At 40.9% G+C, this 22,577-nt stretch overlaps 1 protein-coding gene across 8 annotated transcripts in view; it reads left to right on the forward strand.

Annotated features, from left to right (window-relative positions):
- SATB1 (SATB homeobox 1) overlaps nucleotides 1–22,577 on the forward strand; it is a 93,672-nt gene that overhangs the window by 67,413 nt on the left and 3,682 nt on the right. For 4 of the 8 annotated variants that reach the window (XM_054817554.1, XM_054817556.1, XM_054817562.1 and 1 more), the window contains exons 10-11: nucleotides 21,115–21,318; nucleotides 21,806–21,901. The exons of 1 other annotated variant lie outside the window; for it this stretch is intronic. In XM_054817554.1, the coding sequence (XP_054673529.1) occupies nucleotides 21,115–21,318; nucleotides 21,806–21,901 (300 nt within the window). The remainder of the gene's footprint in view (nucleotides 1–21,114; nucleotides 21,319–21,805; nucleotides 21,902–22,577) is intronic. 3 more of the 8 variants (XM_054817558.1, XM_054817559.1, XM_054817560.1) reach the window with 1 other exon arrangement.

The raw sequence follows: 22,577 nt of genomic DNA on the forward strand, positions 1-22,577 counted from the left end.
TTTCTAAAATTACTTCATAGAAAAATACAGCATCTTCCAGGGAAAGCTGGTAATGATCAGTTAGACCAACGTTTCCTGGGCCGTCAGCATGTCAGTGCTGGTTTTCTTTTTAATAGTCTTTAACTTTTGACTTCTGTGTTGTTCACGGTTTGGAGTATACTCCATTTCATTGTACAGAAAGGATGTTGTCTCTTAAGTTATATGCTGTAAGGAGCATTTAAAGGAATATTTTGGAAATGTTATATCAAAATGATTAAACTCAAGCTGTGGACTGTAAAAATTATAGCTTTATAGGCCACATGCCTGCCTACCCTTCAATCACTGTCAAAGTGATAATTTCTACAATAATATGTTTCTTTTATTGTGGGATTCTAAACACCAAGTGCTGTTTAAACATTAAACTGAATTGTTTATGTTAGTGCTGTACTCAGTGTGTCATACATCAGGCCACTATAATCTCCCATGGAATGTAAAAATTCTGTCATGAATCATGGCTTGTATATCGGAAATTACTGTAATTTTGATTGGAAATTACAGGGCTCTTGAAATGTTTCTAATTATGATAGAATGTTACAGCAGCTTCCAACCTGTGTGCTCTTCAGATGTCTTTATTTACATGTCAAGACTCGGGGTTAGAGAACTGTCCGTTTCCTACACCTTCCCCTTTCCATTGCAGTTCTCCGCAAAACTAAGGTATGAAGCCAATCTGTCGGTCAACGTAATTTTGATCTGATCTGATTTGTGTGATAGTATATCTATTTAAGTGCTTAGTCTTAAAATTTCGGGGTGGGACGGCTCTTCCAATGCTGACTTTAAAAGGGACAGGTAATCAAAAATCAAGCACAAAAGCTTCCAGAGGATGCTGTGCAGTTTTTTTAGAGCATTGGTATAAAATTTAGATTCTTGTACAAACTTTGCTACCAAGCACAGAAAACAAACAACACCAAACATGTAGTTCTTTTCCCTTTTATTATGGAGATTATGCCTGTATTCTCAGAGGTTATTTTTCTCCCCAGTTTAAGCAGTGCAATGTTAATTTGTGTGTTAAGCAAGCTTTCAGGTCTGTAGTTAGCCAAAGTGCCTTTTGTAGTAGAAAGCTGCTTCACAGAAGTAACCTCTTAGGTAAACTGGATGTGCTTGGTCTTCTCTAACCAGTTGACTACTAGTCAGCCAATTAATAAGCTTTAAGTATGTAGCAAAGCCACGTATGTTAAAGGAGATACCTGTATTGTAAAAAATTCTGCATTGGAACTTGTCAGCGGTACAGAGAAATATTTCTTTGGGTAAAGAAATCTCCCTTGCACAAAAAAAGAGGCTTGTTCAAGCATATTCTTTAAGATAACCTCTCTTGAGAGAGGTCTGTTGTTGTTTGGTTTTGTTTTTTAATTTGGGGATATTGCTTTCCTGCTCAGAACTGGAAATCCTGGGATAATCCCTTCCAGTTATAGGGAAAAGTCTGGAGAACACGTATTAGAAAATGATGTATTGGTTAACAGTTTTGTTTTTAAAATCACTAAAATTGAACATTGCTGCTCTTATCTTATTTTGGATATAAAATCTTGATTAACTCCTGAGTGTAGTCTGGAGTTATGGTATAAAACAGTATGTGACCTAAACCAGCTCTGCCAGTGGACAAAGATAGCTGTTTGCTGAGGGACCTTTTTATTTATTTATTTTTTTAAGGAACTGTTTTGGGTCAACATCAGATCGGGTGTCTAAGCAGCCAGCATCTGCAAGGTGTCTGGGCTTGCCTGAGCCAGGAGACCACAGATAATGTTCTGCTGACTAGAGCACTTTGTACAGAAGAGCTATTAAATGATGCACTACAGAAGTTTTTATTTAGGTAGCGCCAAGGTAAAAACCGAGCATCTTCCCTTGCCCTGTGTTAGTGCCTTTGGCAAGAGTTACCCGATTGACGGAGGACCGCATACGGACCTGATGCTCCACAAAGCAGCTGGCTGCAGGGGCTCGGTGCAGCAGAGGTCATAGCGCAGGGCAAGGAAGGGGCGGCGGGAGCAGGAAGAGATTGCGGTGATGTTGGTGAGACCGTGCTCTGGCTTAGGTGAGTGATGGTTTGTCTACTTGTAGTTTCACGGTGCGCTTTGCTGGCGGCTTGTTGGCTTTCCCAAAGCAAAGGGACTGTCTGGCACGTGGGTTTGAATGAGTTTGAGGACTTAGCTAGAAGATTCCTTCAAATGTTGAATGCTTTTCCCATATAGGAATGTAAGCATTCTGTGTATTTTTAAAATTTCTGTGTTTTTAAGGATCAATATATTATCTGCAGAATAAATTCAAATTCTGTTATATTCAATATAGATACTTTAAAAGTTACTACGGTTATACTGAGGAGCTGAGGAAGATATCATCATTCAAATTGTTTGTGTACATCATATCTTAGGGGAGTTTTAGAATTGTAATTGGCAAAACACCTAACGTCAGTATTTAAAATCTTACATTTTTATTGCAAATTATCTGCCTAATAGGTCTACGTAACTTTTTTAGGTTATGTTCAAAAGAGAGCTTTAGAAAAATACATGCAAACAGAAGACAGAAAGGTTTACCAAGTGCTTTGCATCTGCTCCCAGTTTGTTGGTTTTTAGTGATAGAATGGTAATACTAACAATATGGTTTACTAAAATTTAATCAGCACCCCTGAATAAGTCAAAATGAAAAGAATCCACACATATATGAACTTGTGTGGTATGCGTTACTTTTACAATTTAATCATATTGGGGTTTTATTAAATTTATAACCTGACAGTCTGATTCAAGTAATTATGAAAGCACATTCTTAATTTCGTTATTTCAAACAAAAAAAAAGTTGATCTGTGTAATGATCATTAAGGCATCATGGTTCAGTAACTCTGCATTGGTTTCAATGTTTTCATGTGGGAGCCAGGGATGAGTTTTTTTCCTTGATGGTGACAGATGCTGAAATCTAATTTTATTCCATAAAAACAAACAAACAAAAAACCCCCCAAACCTAAAAGCCCCGAGAGATAAGGCAAGTAGAGACTTGCAGTGCTCCTGTATGTTTGCTGTATTTTCAGGAGTTACATTTATGTTAATGGCTTATCCTGAAAGGCTGCAGCCTGCACGTGCTAGTATGAGGTAGGGGAGAAAGCAAAACTTGCTGAAAATCAGCTTACATTGCTAAAGCTTTCTTAAATTTCGGAAGTTACAGTTTGCAAAAACTGAAGTAATATCAACTGCCATACCTCTGAGAGTCCCATGTGCTACAGGGTAAGGCCACTAGCTTGCGTTACTATACCTAAATAAGTTTACTTTATAGTAGCATAAACAGGTAAAATCGATGCTCTTCTGCAGCGTCAATCCTGCCGATCGCTGTGTATGGCCAGGGAGGTGCCAAACGCCCTCCCTTCTCACCGAATCAAAGTGCCTATATGTTGAAGGCAAGACACTTGGCTCACACAGAATCATGCTTTGATTTCAATTTTAGTGTAAAACTAATGGAGTACTACCCATACTTCCAGAAACCTCATCTAATTACTGAGAGTTTTGACCCGTTACTTCTGAGCTGTTGCACCGCGTTGCCCAATTTCCTGTCCTTCGGTCCCCATCTTCCACTTTGGTTAGACAGTTAGCCCCTTGGAAATGAATAGTTTCACATGCAAAACATATAGGTAAAATCAGTGGTTCAGACCATTGCAAGAGACTCCATCCTAAGCCATCAGGCAAGTATTTTGTGCGGTGGTGTTTTATTAGAAGCATTCGACCTTTTGCCTTAGTACGCACCTGGAGCATCGTCCCCCGAAAGGCTGCATGGGGAGGCGCACCGGGTAGGCATTAGGCAGAGCATCTAACACTCGTGAGTAGATGGGAAGGAGTTAAATGGGAAGGGAATGCTAAACATTGGCACTAAAATTGCTTTTGGCATGCAAATACCATGCTTTTCCTGACATAAATATTTTCAGAATAGGCCATTAGAGTTCAGGTATATAAAACCCTGCTTTTACTGGAAATTTTAATGTTGTAGTAAACCCAGAGATTTATAGTGAAAAATTGATGTCTGTTATCTCACTTTTATCTTTTTAACCAGCAGTTTTATAAATGCTATATCTTTGATCTGGCTTTTTCCATCTAGAGACTAAGCTATATACTCTAATAGGAAAGTCATTTTTAAACAGCTTCCCACACTGAACAAGCACAGCATTGTGGATCTGGCACGAAGATGTAACATGCCATTACCGCAGATATAGAACGATCTATTAAACTATTTTCCAAACGGGGGGGAAAAGAAACCTTTTTATCGCCAAGAGTAATCCTCTAGGAACAATGTGGCTTTAAGGGGCGGGGGGGCCTTGAAATCTATTTCCAAAGCTCTTTCCTCGGGGCACTGCACCTCAGGCTGCCCTGGAGGGGTCCAGCCTGGGGGGCAGGCCGGGGGGGCTCGGTCCTTCGCCTGTCACCCTGTGTCTCCGTCAAGTCGTCTCCCGCCTTTGTCTCCCTCACAGCAGCTGAGTCACTTCCTGGGTTTAAATCTTGGCTTAAAACCCTTCTTTCCCCCCCTCCCCTCGGCGTACAATGGATTCTCTGTGGAGCGGGGAGGGATACTGCACGGGGAGACGCGAGGTGGAAACAAAACGTGCTCTGAGGTCTGCCGTCGTTTCATGGGTCCACCTGGAAATAAACCCCTCGCCCTCGCGGGAAAGCGAGATACAGTAGTTAGAAAACATTAGCTGCAGAAGTACACCACACCGCAGCCTCTTATTTTTATTTTTAATTTTTAATTTTATTTTTGTATTTTATTTTCTTCCTCCCTCGGCTACCCGGGGGTGATTGCTCTGGCAGTTGAAGAGGCTCCACGAGCAGCAGGAGTCGGGACGGGATCGGGTGTCAGCAGGGATGGGAGAGGAAGAGTGTGAACTGAGAAAGCAAGATGGGCTTCTGCGCGTGATCAAGAATTGCCCCATAAAGTGACGTGTCATTCAGTGAAACTGTGAAACTTGGCAGATGATAGAGCTGATTTGTTTTTCTTTCACAAAATATCGTGTTGCAGAGTCATAGTGTGTTCTGTCTCGCCCGAGTTGGAGGGAAAGAGATTTTTGGGTTTCTATTGTGGGAACAAAATGAATGCTTATAGCGCTCCAGGTCCTTCCTGTGCCCCATGTCTTAATTTCTTTTACAACATCACTTCTCAGAAATAAAGGTTAGAACCTCAGGAAATTTCCTTAGGAATCTTGTTAAAATTAATTCTCGAAAAAGGGGTAGAAAAATTGAGTTCAGTTAACTTGCTTATCGCTCGATCTGAGTAGACCTGGAGAAGGGCCGGCGTTGATCCTGGCCATATCCCACATTATTGGTATGACCTTGGTGGAGTGGGTTGACTTCAGTGAGTCTTGGGGTCCCGCTAGTAAAACGTAGAGAGCAACTTCTTGAATCAACAAAGATGCACTGAACAGAAACCGCCTTAAAACCTCCGAGGTGGTTCATATCAGCGTGCAATTGCCCATGGAAATCTGCATAGAGGGAAAAAAAGCATTAAAACCTGAAATAGTTCAAGCCAAAGAAAAAGAATGAAAAATACCTAACTGGTAAGAGGATTATATTGACCTCTTCACACAGCTCCTTGGGGCCAGGCAGCACTTTCAACGCGTAAGGCAAAGGTTGGATTTGTTGACACGCCAATGAAGAAGTGCGCTTCCTGAGCGTGCTTTACACGTGGGGTCAAACCGGCTCCGGGTGGAGGTTCCCAGCCAGGCGGGTGGCAGCGCGAGCTGTTCAGTCCGCGTAGAGGCTGTTTGAAGAGCTGGTAGCAGCTTCAGGAAACGCTGTGTGTTGGAGCCCGAAGGAGAGCTTCCCTGGAGGGATGCGGCGCACACCTGCCCTAGGGTGGTCAGGAGTTAATGCTTAACGCCGCGACGGCCCCAGCCTGCAGCGTGTCCCTGGGAGGAGCTGGGACCGCTGAGCGCCTGGCAGGATGTGGCCCCCCCAGGTGTCCAGAAACAGCAAAGGGCGGGTTCTTGGTTGGATGATTTTTTTTTTTTTTGTCTGGCGGAAGGAGTCACGAATGTGTGGGAGAGGCTAGGAGAAGTACAAGTTTAAGTCATTAAATGTACAAATGAAAAAAAGAGAGCCAAGTAGAGAAAGCTCTTTACAAAATATAAAATTCTGTTAAAGCAGCAAGACGGCACAACATAAGGAATGTTTGGTACATGTTATTGAAACTGAAAAATCAGAGTATGGAATGAATTATAATTTAGCATAATCCATAATTTTACAGTTTTCATTTTGAATTATTTATCTTATATGATTTGATTAAAGATAAAACTGGCTGACATCTTGAACATCTCTGCATGTCTTAATGACGAATGAAAAAAGTCCTCATTATAACTTCACCATTTTAAAATTTTTATTTGTATTGTTTCTATATAGCTCCCTTTTATTTTTAAAGGATATTTCAGATCCGCATTGTGTACACGCGATTCCATAACCCATCAGGCTTCAGTGTTGCCTCAGTACCTCTGATTCAGTAAATCAGATCATAGGCAGCATGCTGTCATATAATAAGGTGTCTGATCCTTATTACCAGTTTGTTGATGCACAGACTCCTTCAAATTGACCATTGCAACACATGGTTTCCCCTGAAACTAGCTGTGATAATTAGCGTGGCTCTAATGAGACAGAATGTCACTGATCTTGTGCTGAACTGTCGAGTATCGACGCTACGGATGGGAACTGTCAAAGCTTGCCATCTGTGACAGAGCTTGGCATATTCCATTTGCAAGGTAGAGCATGCTCAATAGACTGTTTTTAAACAAATGGTCCATTTCTTGATTAGGGCTCTGTGTTCTGTTACCGTGGAAGACTTTATATCATAGTTAAACTTTTTTCTTTTTTTTCCCTTTTTTTTGCCGGGGTAAGCTCATTAGGAAATGAAAATGTTACCAATTCTCAAACCAGTGCCTTCAGTCTTCCGTTAGCTTTTCGGGGAGATGTGGGGGGTTGCTGATCACGTATTTATTCTTCTTCCTTCCCCCAGTTACCTTAATGTAGTTCTTCTAAGGCTAGCACTTCCACAAGGCTTTTATCTGATATTTTTTTTTTTTTTAAGCATCGAGGGATAGGGAGGGCGTACTTTTGAAGGATAGAGGAACAAAAATTTAAAAAGTCTTAGATGACACGCAGCGGGAGCACGTGCGCCTGGGATGAAAGATTGAATCGGTCAGGAGAGTTGGGCGCCCAGGCTCCCGAGACCGGCCCTGCAAAATGCCATGCAAAAAGTCCAGCGCTGCTTATCATTCCAAAATATGCTTTGTTGCTTTTTATTTCCTCCTTCTCTGGCAGACCACACAGGGCTTGTTCTGAAGAACATTTTCACTAATCTGATCAGGCAGCCAAATACGCCGGGAAAACTGCTTTAATGATCCCACTAATTACCTCAAGTCAATATGAACTGTATTATTAGACTGAGGGAAAATATTCCATTAGGTCTCCCCCTTGGGAGTTTCTCCGCTTTGTGATGTCACCGAAGCCTTCGCCCTCTCGCTTGTAATTAATTTTATTTACACACGCAGGCACGCACAAGGTCACACCTGCACAACCGGAGCTGGCCAGGGAGCTAGTGGCACTCAGGCTTAATCAGATCTGTCATAATTACCATTCTGCATGTTTCTGACACACGCTGTGAAATATTTCAATTTAACTGCCGCTACCAGCACAACCAGATGTAGTGTGAGTGTGGCTGCATTGGAAATATTATTCCTCAGGATAAACTCTCTCCTCCTCCTTTTTCCTCCCACCCCCTCTCCCTTTTACAGCTAATGTGGCACAGAAGCTGATGTATCCTGTAAATCTTGAATGCAGCGCTAGATTGATAACAGCAGATTAGACAGTTTAACCACAAACAGCTTGTTCATTTTTCACAAATGAAAACCACATGTGGTGTAACTAAAATTTCAGGCTCCTTTTTTTTTTCTTTTTTTTTCTTTTTTTTTTCTCCTCTTTGGTTGTTGTTTCCTTTTGTGTGTGCATGTGTGTGTGCACGTGTTAAGGGCTGCCTGTCACTGTAAAGGAGTGAAATAAAAGAGTAAACATATAGGGGGAAAGAGACACTGCCGTCTTTAGAGATTATTTCTCCATGACCTTTATTAAAAACCTTCCTTGCTTTGGCAAAGAAATCGGGTATGGCACGGGGGTTTTGTCTCTCACTCTGAGACTTTCTAATCTCTGGGTTTTATGCCCACTTATTAAAGAAGTCATCCTACTGTGCTGTTTTTCAAAATAACATGCCAGAAAACACCTCGCTTTAAGAAGAGCTTCTAATCAAAAATGTAGTATTCGCTGCTACCTGAGTTTAGCAGAAATAAAATTTTCTGCCAAAGTTTTTCATCATGAATTTTGTCTCTTTGTTAACTCTTCCCTTTATTTCTTCCTTTGGGGAAAAGATTATTTTTTAAAAAGAATCTTCAAAGTGTCTAGAATGTTGGCAAATGGAATTTTTTTTTTTTTTTAATGAAAACATTCCAGTATTTCTTATGAAAGCAGATTATGGAAACTAAATGTTGTCTGTAAATTGTTTTGCTTTTTTTATAAATCCATTTTTTTTCACTTAGATTGTTCAGCTTGCCCTAGTTAAATAACCTTCACAACTTAGTAAGGGGTTTTTTTGAAACCGTCTACTCTTTAGTAGATCACTGTTGACTACTTTTCCTACACAGAGAAAAAAAAAACCTAATACAATTTTGATAGAAAGTTTTAATTATAAGGTTCTATAACAATTCTTACAGCAAGGAAGAAAACTGTAGGTGTGCAGAATGCAACTGAGCAGATTCCCCAGAAGCCGTTGCAGGTATTGTCAGACGAGAGGAGCAGTGCAGTGCATCCGATAGAATTTCATGAAATCTAATCTGTAATAAGGCTTCCAGGGGAGGTTTTAAAAAAAAAAAAAAAAAAAGTAGCTTTCGTAAGAGATCTTTTTTATCCGTTGCCAGTGACTTGTGATGCAGTGGCAATATCAAAGGTGCGGGAGACGGGGGGCTGAGACTCAGTGTTCAAAATCAGTCAGAAGAAGGTGAGCAGGATAGATTTTGAAAGCCACTGAAGGCGCAGTTTGCAGCAGAAAATTTGGCGACGTAGTTGGCCCCAGACTGCTGCAGAGAGGGTTAAAGACCCACACTCGTACCACTTGGCCAGCAATTAGTGACTGTGACTAGTGCCCCAGAGCCAAGCTGGAGTAGGTCAGGGCAGGTGTGCCATCAGCGTTCCTCGCTGCACGGCAGTGCCACCTCCGTTACCGACTCCCCCGGGGTCCGTGCAGACCCCGAACAAAGCGGAAATCTCGTCCTGGAGGTGCTATGACTGCAGGTGTCTCAAAAATGGGTCTGGAGTAAGATGAAGAGGAGGGCAGGAAGGGCTCATGTTGGAAGAGATAATGCTGAAATGAATCGTCAGGATTCTTGCAAGGATCCAGAAATCCAGCTTTCCTTTCTTTGCAAAGCTATTCAAAAAATGTCGGGCAGTTGGGAAGCACTGGATTGCCAAAATAAAAAAAGCATGGCACCCTCTCCTACCTCCTTTGAATCTTTTATTTTTAGTTTTTCTTTCTTCGGTAGAGGTGTTTCGGTTCCTACACTCCAGATGCGTGAATCAGCTCTTCCTCAGGCAGCACCTGCTGTCTGCCTGAGAAGAGGTGCTCTGTCTGGCAGGATGGATTTTCTTAATCTCTCTCTTCCCGCTTTCTGTATCCTCACCTTCTGTTTTGTTTTCCTATCGCCACCTTCACTAATTTCTTTCGTTACAGCTCTCCTCTTAGCCCTCCTTTGACTTTTCCCCACCCCGTTCCTCTCCCGTATACACCCTCAACATCCACTCTCGCTCCATCTGCCTCTTTCTCCTGTCCTACCGCTGTCCCCTGCGCGCCGGAGTCCCACCCCAGGGACATCCCCCTGCACGCAGGCGCTTCGCACGAGTATCCCCTTGTGCGTGGGGTAGAGCATGGGCACCCCACGCCATTGGGCTTCGCTGGGTCTTGGGGACCCGAGGGCTGGTTGACAGCACTGCCGGCTTCGTGGGTGAGACATCGTTCCCGTCCCTGCAACACGGATTTTGCTGGGGAAAGAGCTGTACTCTTGATTTCTCAGGATGCTCGTGCCTGCTGTGGGCAGATCGCTGGTTCAGGAGGCTATTGAAGATTCAGTATATTGGTGTTTTAACATGAAGAAACTGAAGCACTATTATTAAAAAAAAAAAAGGGGGGGGGGGAACCTGAGCGAGCTGTATGAGAGTTAATGACGTACGGAAATGAAAACAAAGCTGTAGTGCCAGAGCCGAGGAGGAGGCTGAAGAGTTAGCGAGCAGCCCGAGGTTCCCGGCAGCGGGGGAAGCAGGGTACCAAGTAAACAGCGCAGAAAACAAAAGCGAGCTCAACCCGTAACTAAACAGGAAATGACAGGGTAAAATTCTTCCTGAAAACCTGAGAGCTGCTGAACACGTTACTGCAAAGATTAAAGGCATCTTATGCAAACATAAATATACAGTAATGGTCCAAGAAGCAGTTTGTTAAAGGAGTGACCAGTTACAATTCAGGCGAAGGGCTGTTGGGCAGAGGAAGGAATTAGAAACGATAGACAAGTGTTTTCTCCCTTAATGTTAAACTGGGTAATTCAAAACACACAACACCTGAAAGGATGTTAAAGGATTTCTAGTGCAAGGTGAGAAAGGATACAATGTTTTATTCCAGATATTTTTTAATTTCAGTATTCCTAGTAATTTCTCATTGTGTCCATTTTTTTTTATTTTCCTCAAATTTACTCTCTAAGTCAAACTTCAGATTTTTGGTTACGAATACACTAGGGCAAGCATGCAGCTAGCTAAGTGGGGAAAAATTCCAATTTGCAAATATTTATCTCATTCCAAATCTGCCAAATTTTATCTGAGTCCACATTGTTATTCAGTGGTCATCTCATTTTTATTCCTGTGCAGTGTCATGTTCCCTTATTTCAGGATGGTGTTTGAGAAGCACACGAAAATAGTTTTCAGGATCTTTGTAAAGTAAAGGTGTTTGGACTGAACGGTCCTTAGCAGATTTCCCTGAAGTTTTGGACCCCAACTGAGCAAGATTTGCACACCTATCAGTTACATCTGTGGGTTTACTTAGGTGACGAGGTATTTTGCTGAGCCAGGTGCTTAGCATCTCTAGTACAGGTAACATGCAAGAGAACGCTCTACAGATATAGGAACTTTCCACTGTTTATATAAAAACAGTTATTTTTAAAAAAGCTATGAAGGGCTTCAGATTCTTTTTATTTTTGCTTTGGGGTGCCCAGTTTGCTTCACATCTAAGAAATCATGAATATGAGGAGAGAGGCTAACTAAAGGCATTGATCCTTTTCACCTGGGGCAAGGGGACGGGACGGAGGGAGCGGGGCAGGAAGAAGCGTGCCTGCTCCATGCAGCGCCTCATTTAAGGGCAGAAGCTGCTGCTGAAGCTGCTGCCTGGAAATACGGCTGGGGCTCAGCTTGGCTGGCACTTTCCTTGGCCGGTGAGGAAAAGTCTAACGCTAAGCACTGCTCTCTCCAGGAGCTTTTCCCTTGTGGCTGTTCTCATGGCCAACCTGATGGCAAACTACCTGAAAACACTCTTGTGTTGGTTCCCACCCTGGCCTGGCTGGGAGGGAGAAACCCGATCTCTCCATCTTCTTTTTTGATCCAGCTTCCCTATTCTTTCAAGCCTGAGCAACCATGCTCTATGTAAGGGTATTTCAGCTTTCTAAGGGCTTCCCTGCCTTTCTTTTTCCATGGGTGAGATATATGCTTCTGGCTGCTCCCTTCTCATCTACCGGCAGGCGTCTGTCTTTCACAGGTGTGGATTTTAAAGAACTTTTTTTAAGTCCATTGAGGTAATGGGCAGTATTAATTTGCTGACTGTTTCTGTGGTTAACAAAATCTGGAGGAAAGTTAGGAAAGTTTCTTTTCAATTTTCTTAAGAGTCCCCTCACCGTTGGCATTGTCAGAGCATTAAGCGTTCTTCACTATGAAACAGAGCCACAGAAAACAGCTGAACTGCAAGAGAAAGATTAAAAGAAATTTTCTCAGAATATTTAAATGTCCAATCCAAATCTAGATGAAAACATTTATTTAGGCCGTAAAAATGTGAAGGGATTTCTGAGAACGGATTTAGGCTGTGTATGTTTTGGAATGATGTCGCTCGTTGGAACGTCTTGTTAGCTGAACTGAATTTACAATGAAATCCAAATATCTATGAGCCTGTGATTCCTCCATGTGTGGTAGATCTTCCTGTGATCCAAAATGAATTCTAGAAAGAAAAAGCTTATGACAAGAAGCCAGAGATTTAAATTACTCCCTCTGGGAAATTATAGTCTTTTTAAAAAAATAAATCTAACAATGTGATATATATACATATAAGTAATTATGGAAGTGACGCTTTGACCTATGACCTTTTTACTAGAGGTCTTTCTCCCAAAGCAAATGTTAAATCTCTGTAAGTAACGTGATAACAAACATTTGCTCCTCACTTGTAAATTGATAGTAGTAAAAAAGATTTTTAAAATTGTCAGGCTCTTTCTATTAAAGACTCTAACTAAACTGCAGATATAGCTGCCATACAAACATTGATTGCATGCTGAAGAATAAATAAATATGGGCTATTAAGGGTCATGGTTGGATTTAGGGTTATATTTACTTTCAATTGAAGCATTGGTATTGCAGTGAAATCGGTACTTCTCTCTACTTAAATAAAAGATAAAGGGCCATATATTACCAGTCACCCTCTGTGAAAACCACTGACCCATTTTACATGCCTGTACTATAAAAAGTAATGTGCCAGACTAAGACTGACTTATTTAATAATTAGCAGTTGTTTTTTCTTGTTTAGACTTTTTTTTTTTAAGTTGTTAATTCCATCTTTGTCACGTGTGTATCGCGGTTACGATGCCAATTGAATCGTGTGTGTGAAAGAGGAAGGGTCTGGAGTAGAGGAAGGCAGAGTAGAGCTTCACCCACTGTTTTTTGCTTCTATTACTTTTTTGCCCTCTTTTTACATATGAATGTAGTTACATTTTATGTAAGATTTTCAAAGGCATGCATATTATGGTTTTGATTAGGGCTTGTGCCTATCTATCATTGCTAGGCAATTGAAGGCAATACTGTGAATAAGATACTTTTGAACAAGGGAAAGGAAAGGTGGAGGATGCTAAGAGCAGAGAAACCAAGCTTCATTTAGATTATTCAGTTCCCTTTGTACTCACCTAAAAAGTAATGATACTTATGTTTTCAGTCAGTTTTAGAGTTACCGGTTAGGTTTTTTCCTTCCCATGAGCTGGTGGTATGTCTCAAGTGCTCATACACAGGGAACGTATCCACCGGTTTTGATACAGCCTCAGACCTGAACCCGACAAGTTTTTCGGTAGTGCTGGCTCTTGGCCACTCACCGTGGCCCCGGGTAGAGGGAGAGGTCTAGTACGAGGGGCGAGACTGCAGGAGCAGGACCACAGCTCTCCGGGGCATCTGGGGTTTGTACTTGTTTGCTGCTCGTCACTGAATTTTACAGGTTGCTTTAGCAAGTTTGCTCTTCCTATTTATTTGTTTAGATGTTTACAAGAATAGAAATACGTATTTAATTTTTAAGTGCTGCAGCTAGAGAGGAGAAAAGGCAGAGGGGAAGAAGAGACGTTGGGAATCCTTTTCCCGTAAAATATCACCTGAAAATTGCAGTGAAATACTATCAATACCACTGCTAGCTGTTTGGTCATTTTTTTTTAATTTATTTATTTTTTTCACAACCCAGAGAAAAGGTGGAGGTAACATCCAGACAGATGGTGCAGCTGAATAATAGGTTAGATAAAAAATTTAAGAAAATGGCATAATCTGTTTCAGTATTCTTCAAAGGAAGTTTTTTCTGCTGGTGAAGTTTACCTTTCTTCTGAAAAGCCCTATGAGGTTGTGGGGTTTTCAGTTTGTTTGTTTTACTAAATCTCATCTATTATGATGGCAGATACAGATTTACTTAAAATTCACATCTGGCTTCCCCTTTCAATGTTCTAGTGATGAAAGCCAGTAATATAGATAAACCAGAAATAGCTGGAGATAAAGGACAGCTTCAGGTTTCAAACTTTCTCTGATTTAGGGGAATGCTCAAAGCCAAAGCCTGAAATTTAAGGCTGATTAGTGTAAATAAAATACTAAGGCAACCATCTTTCTGGGGACATTCATTATCACTTTAGGCCACGTCTCAAGAAGAGGCATTCGTGTTTTGGTATCTCTACTCATCTTCTGGAACAGGCTGAAAACCAGCTTTTCCTTCTTGAATTAAAGATACAAAGTTTTGTGAGAAAAATAGGGATATCCCAAAGTATTGAACATTCACGGCAGTTTTTAAAATTACTGGAAAGTATGTGCCTCGCTGAGGTCAGTGCTTGAAATTACTTGAAAATATAAATTAAACTGAAAAGATTTTCACTAACAAACGTGTCGGTATCAAAAACTACTGTCTGGTAGATTATTAGTTTTCCTAAATTTTTATAAAAATATTGGGTTTTTAATAGACTTCACTTCTGTGAAGCATTTAGGTCCATTCTGCTTTGCATAGGAGATAACCAGGACAATTTATGTATTTTGCGAAAGATAAACCGGCAGTCAGAATAAATTTTCCTGCAGTCAGGAAATTCCAGAAGAACATTTAAGGCTAAAAAGGGCTGCTCTCATCATCTAGGCTTGTTCCCGTGTCTGAACCCACAGGTATTTCACCCAGAAAGAAGTCCGATTTAAGCAATCTCAGCCTGAAAATGAATTCTGAATTAAATGCTCTGTTCTTACCCTGCGGTGGGTGTTCCCTGCTGTATTTTTCCAGATAATACAAATGGAACGCAAACAGCATTTCCCAGATAAACTAAAGCACTGTCCATTGTTACTTATTTGTCGTATTTGTTCGTGCCGAAGTGACATTTGTTTATTTTGCTTCCCAATGCCATATGCATGAGCTTACTGACTCAGAACTCCCTGAATTTTCGATCCTGTTGAACACTGTGAGAAATCGCAGTTGAAGGGTTTAATGCGTTTTCCAATCAATGTGTAAGGGAAATTTGGCCTTATCAATTTAAATTCTGGAGATCCTTTCATTGCATTATGGAAGAATCTTCTCTAAGCAGAGATTATTCTTAAGAACTTCATAACATTTAAAGGTTAATATGTTAGGTAAAGAACAATATCTTAAGACAAACATTTTTATTACAGGACATGAAGGGATAGTTCTGATTAAATTACATGATTATTTGAATGGGAAAGAAGACAAAGTGCATCATTTCTTGCCCTCAACTTTAATGCCTTTAATCAAATAATGACCTTCTGGAAATAGTTAATTTTAAGCATTTGGAAAGATCAATACCACTTTGCCACCAAAAAATGGCCCAGATGATGAAATTTGATGTATTTAAAGTACCATTTCACCCTTTTAACCTAGTAAATAATTTAAAATGCTTTCAGTACTCCTTTGCTACCATTATGTATCTCGTTCAAAGTATTATGACTTTTCCAAAAGCAACCTTTCTGTGCAATGAGCAGCTTACAAGTTTAATGCTAAAGACCAAGACTATATGCATATACTGTAGTGGTGATGTCGGCCTTTTTCCTTCTCTTCTATGCGTGGATTCTGTTTTGAAAAGAAATGGAAATATCTATGATGAACGTGGCCATTTGGAACAAAAATGAGATTTGTGAAGCAAGTTGGATGGCTTTTGAAGGGGAAAAAGTCAATATTTAAAGTTTAGTTCATGAGTTCTTTTCCTTTGTTTTGTCTATAAGCTTTTGTGTTAAAGGTGAAGGATTTGGGTTGCTCAGACAATTAAGAGCCCATTTCACCAAGTGTAATTTCATATCTGTGTTCTATAAACTAGAGTGCCTTCAGCATTGTAAATAAAAAAAAATTGCCCTCTATTAGCATGTTTGTGGGTAGATTAAAAACAGTCTTCATTAACATAAGTAACACTTACAGATTCTTTTAAAAGTAGAAAATTATTTGCTGAATGATAAATTGCTAGCTTTATAGTTAGTTGCTGAAAATGTGCTCATTCAAAATGCCTACTTTAGTTTAGTCTACAATACTCAATTTTTTGAGTTAGAAGTACTGTTTAATGGATTATGTACTTAGTCTTTGTTCACAGTAGATGCTGAAGTGCAATTCACACTTCCTGCTAAAATGTTTGTATCGAATACCTCCCTATTTAGACTGATTTAACACCATATATTTTTATTATACTATATGCCCCAGAGAATGATACAGAATAATCTTAGATATACTATACCAAAGAAAAACTGTTCATATCTTAGCATTGATACTCTAAAATGTTTTGCCTTCTTCGATTCAAATTATAGCTCTTTTAAAAAATGTTGGCATCTTTGTTAGTTATTCTGCAAGAAATAATCCTCGTTTGGCAAATTATTATCACTATAACAAATTCACCAAACGAAAGAGTTCAGTTGCTCCACCTTGAAGCCCTTTCTTCTCAAACTAGATGTGTTTGTTGCTGATTTGGAAAGCCTTGCCCAGAAAACATCTTTCATAATTGTAATGCTACCCTCTTTGATCTATTTAGAATTGGTATTTACACCTTAAGTGCAGATTTCAATTATCTGTTTTTTTTTTCCTTTTAATAAGAAATATACCAGAATGCAAGAATAGTTTGCTAGAAACTCTACATGAAAGAGAAGAAGATTTTATTTAAACACAGCACAGGTCAGACTGAATAAAATAGCATTTGTATACATAGATAAAATGCATAGATGCTTTCTTTAAAATAAGCACGCTTATGGGTCTTGCAGAGTCTAATGTTTGGCAGTTATCCTCTTTGCGCTTTTCCTGCAATAGTTTGGCAGTTCGGCTTTCACAGGTTTTTTTCCTCTAATGTCTTATGTTTCTTTACTAAATCCCTATCAGAAAACCAGACAGAAGACTCTTATTTATTTTAAATATCTTAGGTTTAGCATCTTTTTTTTTTTTCACCATTTTCTTGCTTACTGTAGCAAGACCTTTGCAGATGGTACTTGGTTACTTGAAAGTGCATAACAGTATTTTCTTTGTAGCAGATGGATTTAAGACTTTTAGTTCCCAATAAATGTAGGTTTACAATACATAACTTTACAGGATTTGTGTTGTATATAACAGGTTTGAACATATTATCTCAGAATTCATCTGCATGGCATTTTCAGCTTATCCAGGGCCCATGCCAGTATTTTAAGTAATAGGGAGAGCATAGTGATTGATAGCAGCTAAAGGCGTGATTTTGAATAGAAACAAAGGTTTTAGAACAGAAGGTGTCAAATTAAACTTTGTCAGTTTGAAAAGTAGTAACATCCTGAAAGTTCTCCAAACATATTTACATGTGGCTAATGTTTATATTTTGCTTTGTACTCTCTTTATATTCAGTGTAATGTTGCCTGGCAAATTTACTGTGTTTTAAAATCAAGGTTGTTCCCAATGTCATTGCAGAGTTTTGGGGGGTTTGCCTTGCTGCATAGATGCGTTGGCTTAATTACTTTAAGGCTGGTTTTTTTTTTTTTTAATGATGTACCGTATATGCTGTATAAACCAGCTGTGATCTAATCTGAATTATAAATATTTCCTTATTATTTTGTGGTCCTTTCCACTTCCTGTAAGACTATAAAGAGATGAAAAAACAGTGGTCCAAGCCCTCCTTCAGAATAAATTGTTTGAACCAGACAGAAATTACTCTAGACTTACATTTGAGTGTAAGAGGAGAAAAATCAGCCTTGTTAGGTTCACTTGTAAATTCAACTGCATTAACTACAACACTTCATACTTCTTTAGATCCAATGGAAACAAAACTTAGAAATTTTACGGAACTTAAAATTCACCATTAGAAAAGTCTGTATGATCATTTTTCCTAAAATTTACAGAAACATTTCATACATTCTCATTTAGCTGACTTTTATGAATGACCTTTATGTCAGTTACAGAATTCCAAACCTGAAACTAAACAAAATACTTATGTTTTTGTTTGTTTGTTTTGAACCAAAAGAAAGCATACTGGCATTAAGTGTTTAGTCTCCTAACAAAGTAAACCCCTACAGCCTCTGTTACTGCCCGTTCACTGTCTTTTCTGAGAACATTTGAGAGATCAATTTTCATAAGTATTTTCAGGAAGAAACCATGAAGACCAAAAATTTCTCCCTGTCTTTGTAATTTTAGAAGAGTTCAGTTGGTTGTTTCCATGTTGCCCGTCATATGTTTCATCAGACTATCTGTCTACTTCTTTAAAAATGTGAAGAAACCAGTGGAAAAGAGACATTTTGGTAGGACAGCAGTCTACGCTGTGTATCGTGTCAGAAGCATCTGATTTCAATATCTCAAAATCAGTTTCCCTGAAAGGCTTAGCAGAGACATGCTTCGGGTTACAATTCATCAAATCATTTTTAGATAAGGAATTAGAAGCATTATTTCAGTGCAAAAGTTGATAGGAAAATACTGGAAATGTGATGTTAGTCATCTGTAATTAATAAAAATAAGGACTGATCTAGTAAGTATAGAAACACAGAAAAGACACTAAGGGGAGAAGGAATTTCTTAGTTAACAAAAACTCTTGTGAAATATGTTTTATCAGAATATAATGTGATTGCGTAGGAATTATTTTTATTACTGAAAAAGAGTTTCTACCATCTTTTTAAAAAAAAAATAAAAATCCATGATTCATGTGGTCACCAGACAAAATATGTGCAGCTTTTAAAACCGTGGTGCAATTTCTTTTCCAGTCTGTCTCTATACCTTAGCGAGCTGTCATGGGAGGGCACAGGTTGTCTTGTCTTTTTTTCACTTTCCCCGAACTGCCATCATAGTCAGCTCTGCTCTCGGTTTCACCACCACTAGAAAGAGGACCAACACTTTCGATGTGAAGCAGTGTAGACTCCAGACAACCAAAGAATAATCTTTATGCTTCAGGGCAGGATGGTTTTGTAGGGGTTTTTTAATGAAAAAATTTATAACTGCATTTCAATTAGAAATAAAATCCAGATTTGTTTCTCTTCTTCTCCCCTCCATCCCCAACAAACTACCGATGTTTTCTGATTGTACATCTTTTAACTTGCTGCAGAAAACTAATACTGCTGTTGAGCATAACCCAGCACGTATCCCCGTGGAAGCAAGGTGGGCAGAGAACCATGCGCAATGTGTTGATTTTGTTAGGGGCAGGGAGAGTTCGTACCGTAACCCGCTAGCGCATCCCAGGGCACCTTATGATGGGGAGGGAGAACTCACTTGCCACTGTTTTAAAAACATGCCATAGGATTCCAGCTGGGACAGGCTGTACTTTACGTGCTCTATATGAAGGCGTTTGGCCCAGCTTGCGAAGCCCTGGCCAATAACCGGCAGGCTCCCTTAGCGCGTGGTCAAGGACTGGGGTGCGCTCCATCCCCGGGGTGCAAGGGGGCCCTTCTGCTGCCGCCGCTCCCCTCCCTCCCTCCCAGGCACACCTAGTGAGCACCCGGCGGATTTTGGCCCCATTTAAATTTTTGCTTTCTCAGCTCTGCTACCACCATCTCTCTAACGTTTGTCATTTTGATTATTTCTACTTCTTGGGGGCATTCTCTCCTGTGTCATTTGCTCAGTTTTCCACTTATATCCAAGAGAATATACTTCAAATTTTTATACACACCTCACTAAATATTTTTGTATACAATATGAATGCATAAAGATTATTTGTTTACTTTCACCTCTTCCTATCGTGGCAATATTTTTACACTGCATTTATTAACTGCTAGCTAAAGATATGAATGTCTTCAAGAAAATACATATCTATATTGTATCTATGTATCTATTGTATCTAGTAGTAAACTAGTCTAGATAAACCATTTTTCAACTACCAGTACATATAAAAAGGATCTAAAAGCTTCTGTACATTTATATTATTTGTTGATTCAATAAAATGTCACATTATCTTTCCTACAGCATTAAGAAATGAAATTGCATGGACCTAGTTTTGAAAACAGATCCTTGAAGCTAAAAGAAAGGAAGTATGCATATTTTATACGTGTAATATTTTGTTTCTAAATTTTAATATACAAAAAAATTGCTGCTGATGCACACTGTGCTAGCTAGAGCGTTTGCACTCTTCTTTTAAAACTACCACTGCACAATTAAGAAAAGAAATCCTCAGTTAAATTTCATGAATACCTAAGAAAACAATTGTTAAGTTTTCAAGACAAACTTGTTGGTCTCTTTCAGAAGCAAATTAGCAACCGCTGCAGTTCTTGCAGGGGATTCTGTAGCTGACTTCATAGCATGTATCCCAAACCCACATCTGCATTAGAGTAGGTGCACTCTTAGGCAACTTGCTGTCCTGTGATTTGGAAGTGGTATAAAGGGTTTATCAGAAGCTTGAGCATATCTTGCCCCCCATCCCAGACCCTAATAATGTACGTAAAACTGAGAGACTGTGTTTTTTTCTGGGTCTGTGAGAAAAATAATGTAACAGATAATCATCTGTCCCTTGAAATAAGTTCACCTGCAGAGGTACCTCTACTTGTAGCAGGTAGGAAGAAAATACTATTTGCCTACGTCTAGTCAAAGGATTCCTCTCTTTCGAAAGGACGTTAGGGAGCTCCTCTGCCACTGCGATTTACATTAGGCAGCCCTACAGTCAAGGCAGATATTTGAAGCGCTTTCTTGTTTTGAGTAGTAGCGCCAGGATTTTAAAAATTGCTCAGCAGACAATCTACTGGCTCCTGAAACACCGTGTCGATGCTCTCAGATGGGTGTAGCCTTGCGTAAAAGAAAATAGGCAGCAGAGAGAATATAGTGGCGTCAGCGAAACCCCCGTCCTGCGGAGGGGGAGCGCGTAAGGGATTCCGCCTTCATCAACTGGTTTGTTTCCAAGCACACACGCACCAGCGCTGTGGTGCGGGACCAAGGGGAAGATGGTCTCCGAAACGCTCGCGGTTGGTGAGGGTCTGTGAAATAGCGCGGCAGCCTCGCGGCGTATCGGTGCTTGCTTTAAGCCCAGCCTTATACAGTGAAAGGGGGAGCGCGTGAGAGAATGCAGCGCCGTTAAAGTACACGTTTCGCCCTCGTTTTGCCCCTCGTGAAGTGAGGAAAAAAAACTAATGTTTTGCTGGTGTTATCTTCAAGGGGTGGCTCTGTGAGCTGTTACGTTGGAAAGAAGATCCCTCACCAGAGAACAGGACCCTCTGGGAGAATCTCTCCATGATCCGAAGGTTCCTCAGTCTTCCTCAGCCTGAACGCGATGCCATTTATGAACAAGAAAGCAATGCAGTTCATCACCATGGTGACAGGCCTTCCCACATTATCCATGTGCCAGCAGAACAGATTCAGGTTAGTTTACCTTGGCCAATCCCGCAGAGCGCTAAGTAAATAAAGCTTTAAACGGAGCAAAGGAAATTAGTGTTTCTTTCCTCCCGGCCAGGCTAAATGCAGGTCTCCCGGTACGAGATAAGAGCGCGCTGCCGTCCGCCACCAGAGTTCAAAGGAGAGCGTGGGACCACCCACGGTTTTTGTTTCGGTTCGGTGGTTTTTCGCAAACGTGCGTGGACGCTGTGGCGCGGAGGCAGCTGTGCGCCGGGCAGGGCGAGCCTCCGTGCTGGCTGTCCCCGGCTAGGCAGGCGTCAGGACCGAAAGGCAGAGGTGTTTGGCACCCGTTGTCAAAACGCCGTACCGGCAAAGCGGGAGGACCTTGTTGCCCTCAACAACCCTCAGCAGCGGCGGCTCGCCCCGGGTAGGAGTGAAGGGAAGGGGATTCCTCATCCCACTTTAACCCCAGTCGAGGCTGGGGCGAGTCAATGTTTGTCTGTTTTTCCTTCAGAGCCCCTCTCCCACCACCCTTGGGAAAGGAGAGCATAGAGGCGCTTTCTTACCAGGCCTGCTGACCGCTGGACCTTGGCTGGGTGCTGCTCCTCAGGTGAGCCGGCACAAGGGCACCGAGTCAGGGAGAGAGAGGAGGGGATGCAGGACCCACGCCGCGGGGCTCGGAAACGGCCGCCCTCCGCTCCGGGGCAGCCCCAACGGTGCCCCCTCCTCGGGGGCTGCGCCCACCCTTGGCTCACACGGGCACCGCGAACCGGGAGCGCGGCCGGCTGTTTTGCTAAATATTGTAGCCCGGGTCGGCAGTGCGGAGTGCTGTCTCTCTGAGCTGGGGGCTCTTTAATCCCTTCTCACGAAAGACCCGAGGTCAGCCTTTTCACTGCTCCCTCTTAAAGGGCAGGTGTTACCCCCTGCTTCCCCAACCTCAGCTGAGACCCAGTGTATCATTTGTATTACCTATACAGAAAAATATTTACAAAGCCAGGAAGGATAGAGTTATCTTGCAGCCAGAAACAACACAAGTGTATATTAAAGATAAAGCAAACTGAATAAGACGATCCCTTAGGATATCAAGTACTAAAATAATTGTGAAAGCCTGGAAACTTGCTGTTTGATTTAGCAAAAAGAGAGAGAAAGATCTATATTAAGTAATAAAACAGCACTTGTTTGAAAATGTACATTGTTTTTAATAAAATCGCTTCTTAAGGGGATAAAAGGAGAAGCTTGTGCACAGTCTAAACATTAAACCACTATGCCACTTACTTAGATTTTCT

This window comes from Grus americana, chromosome 2, assembly GCF_028858705.1.
Source record: "Grus americana isolate bGruAme1 chromosome 2, bGruAme1.mat, whole genome shotgun sequence".
Taxonomy (NCBI): Eukaryota; Metazoa; Chordata; class Aves; order Gruiformes; family Gruidae; genus Grus; species Grus americana.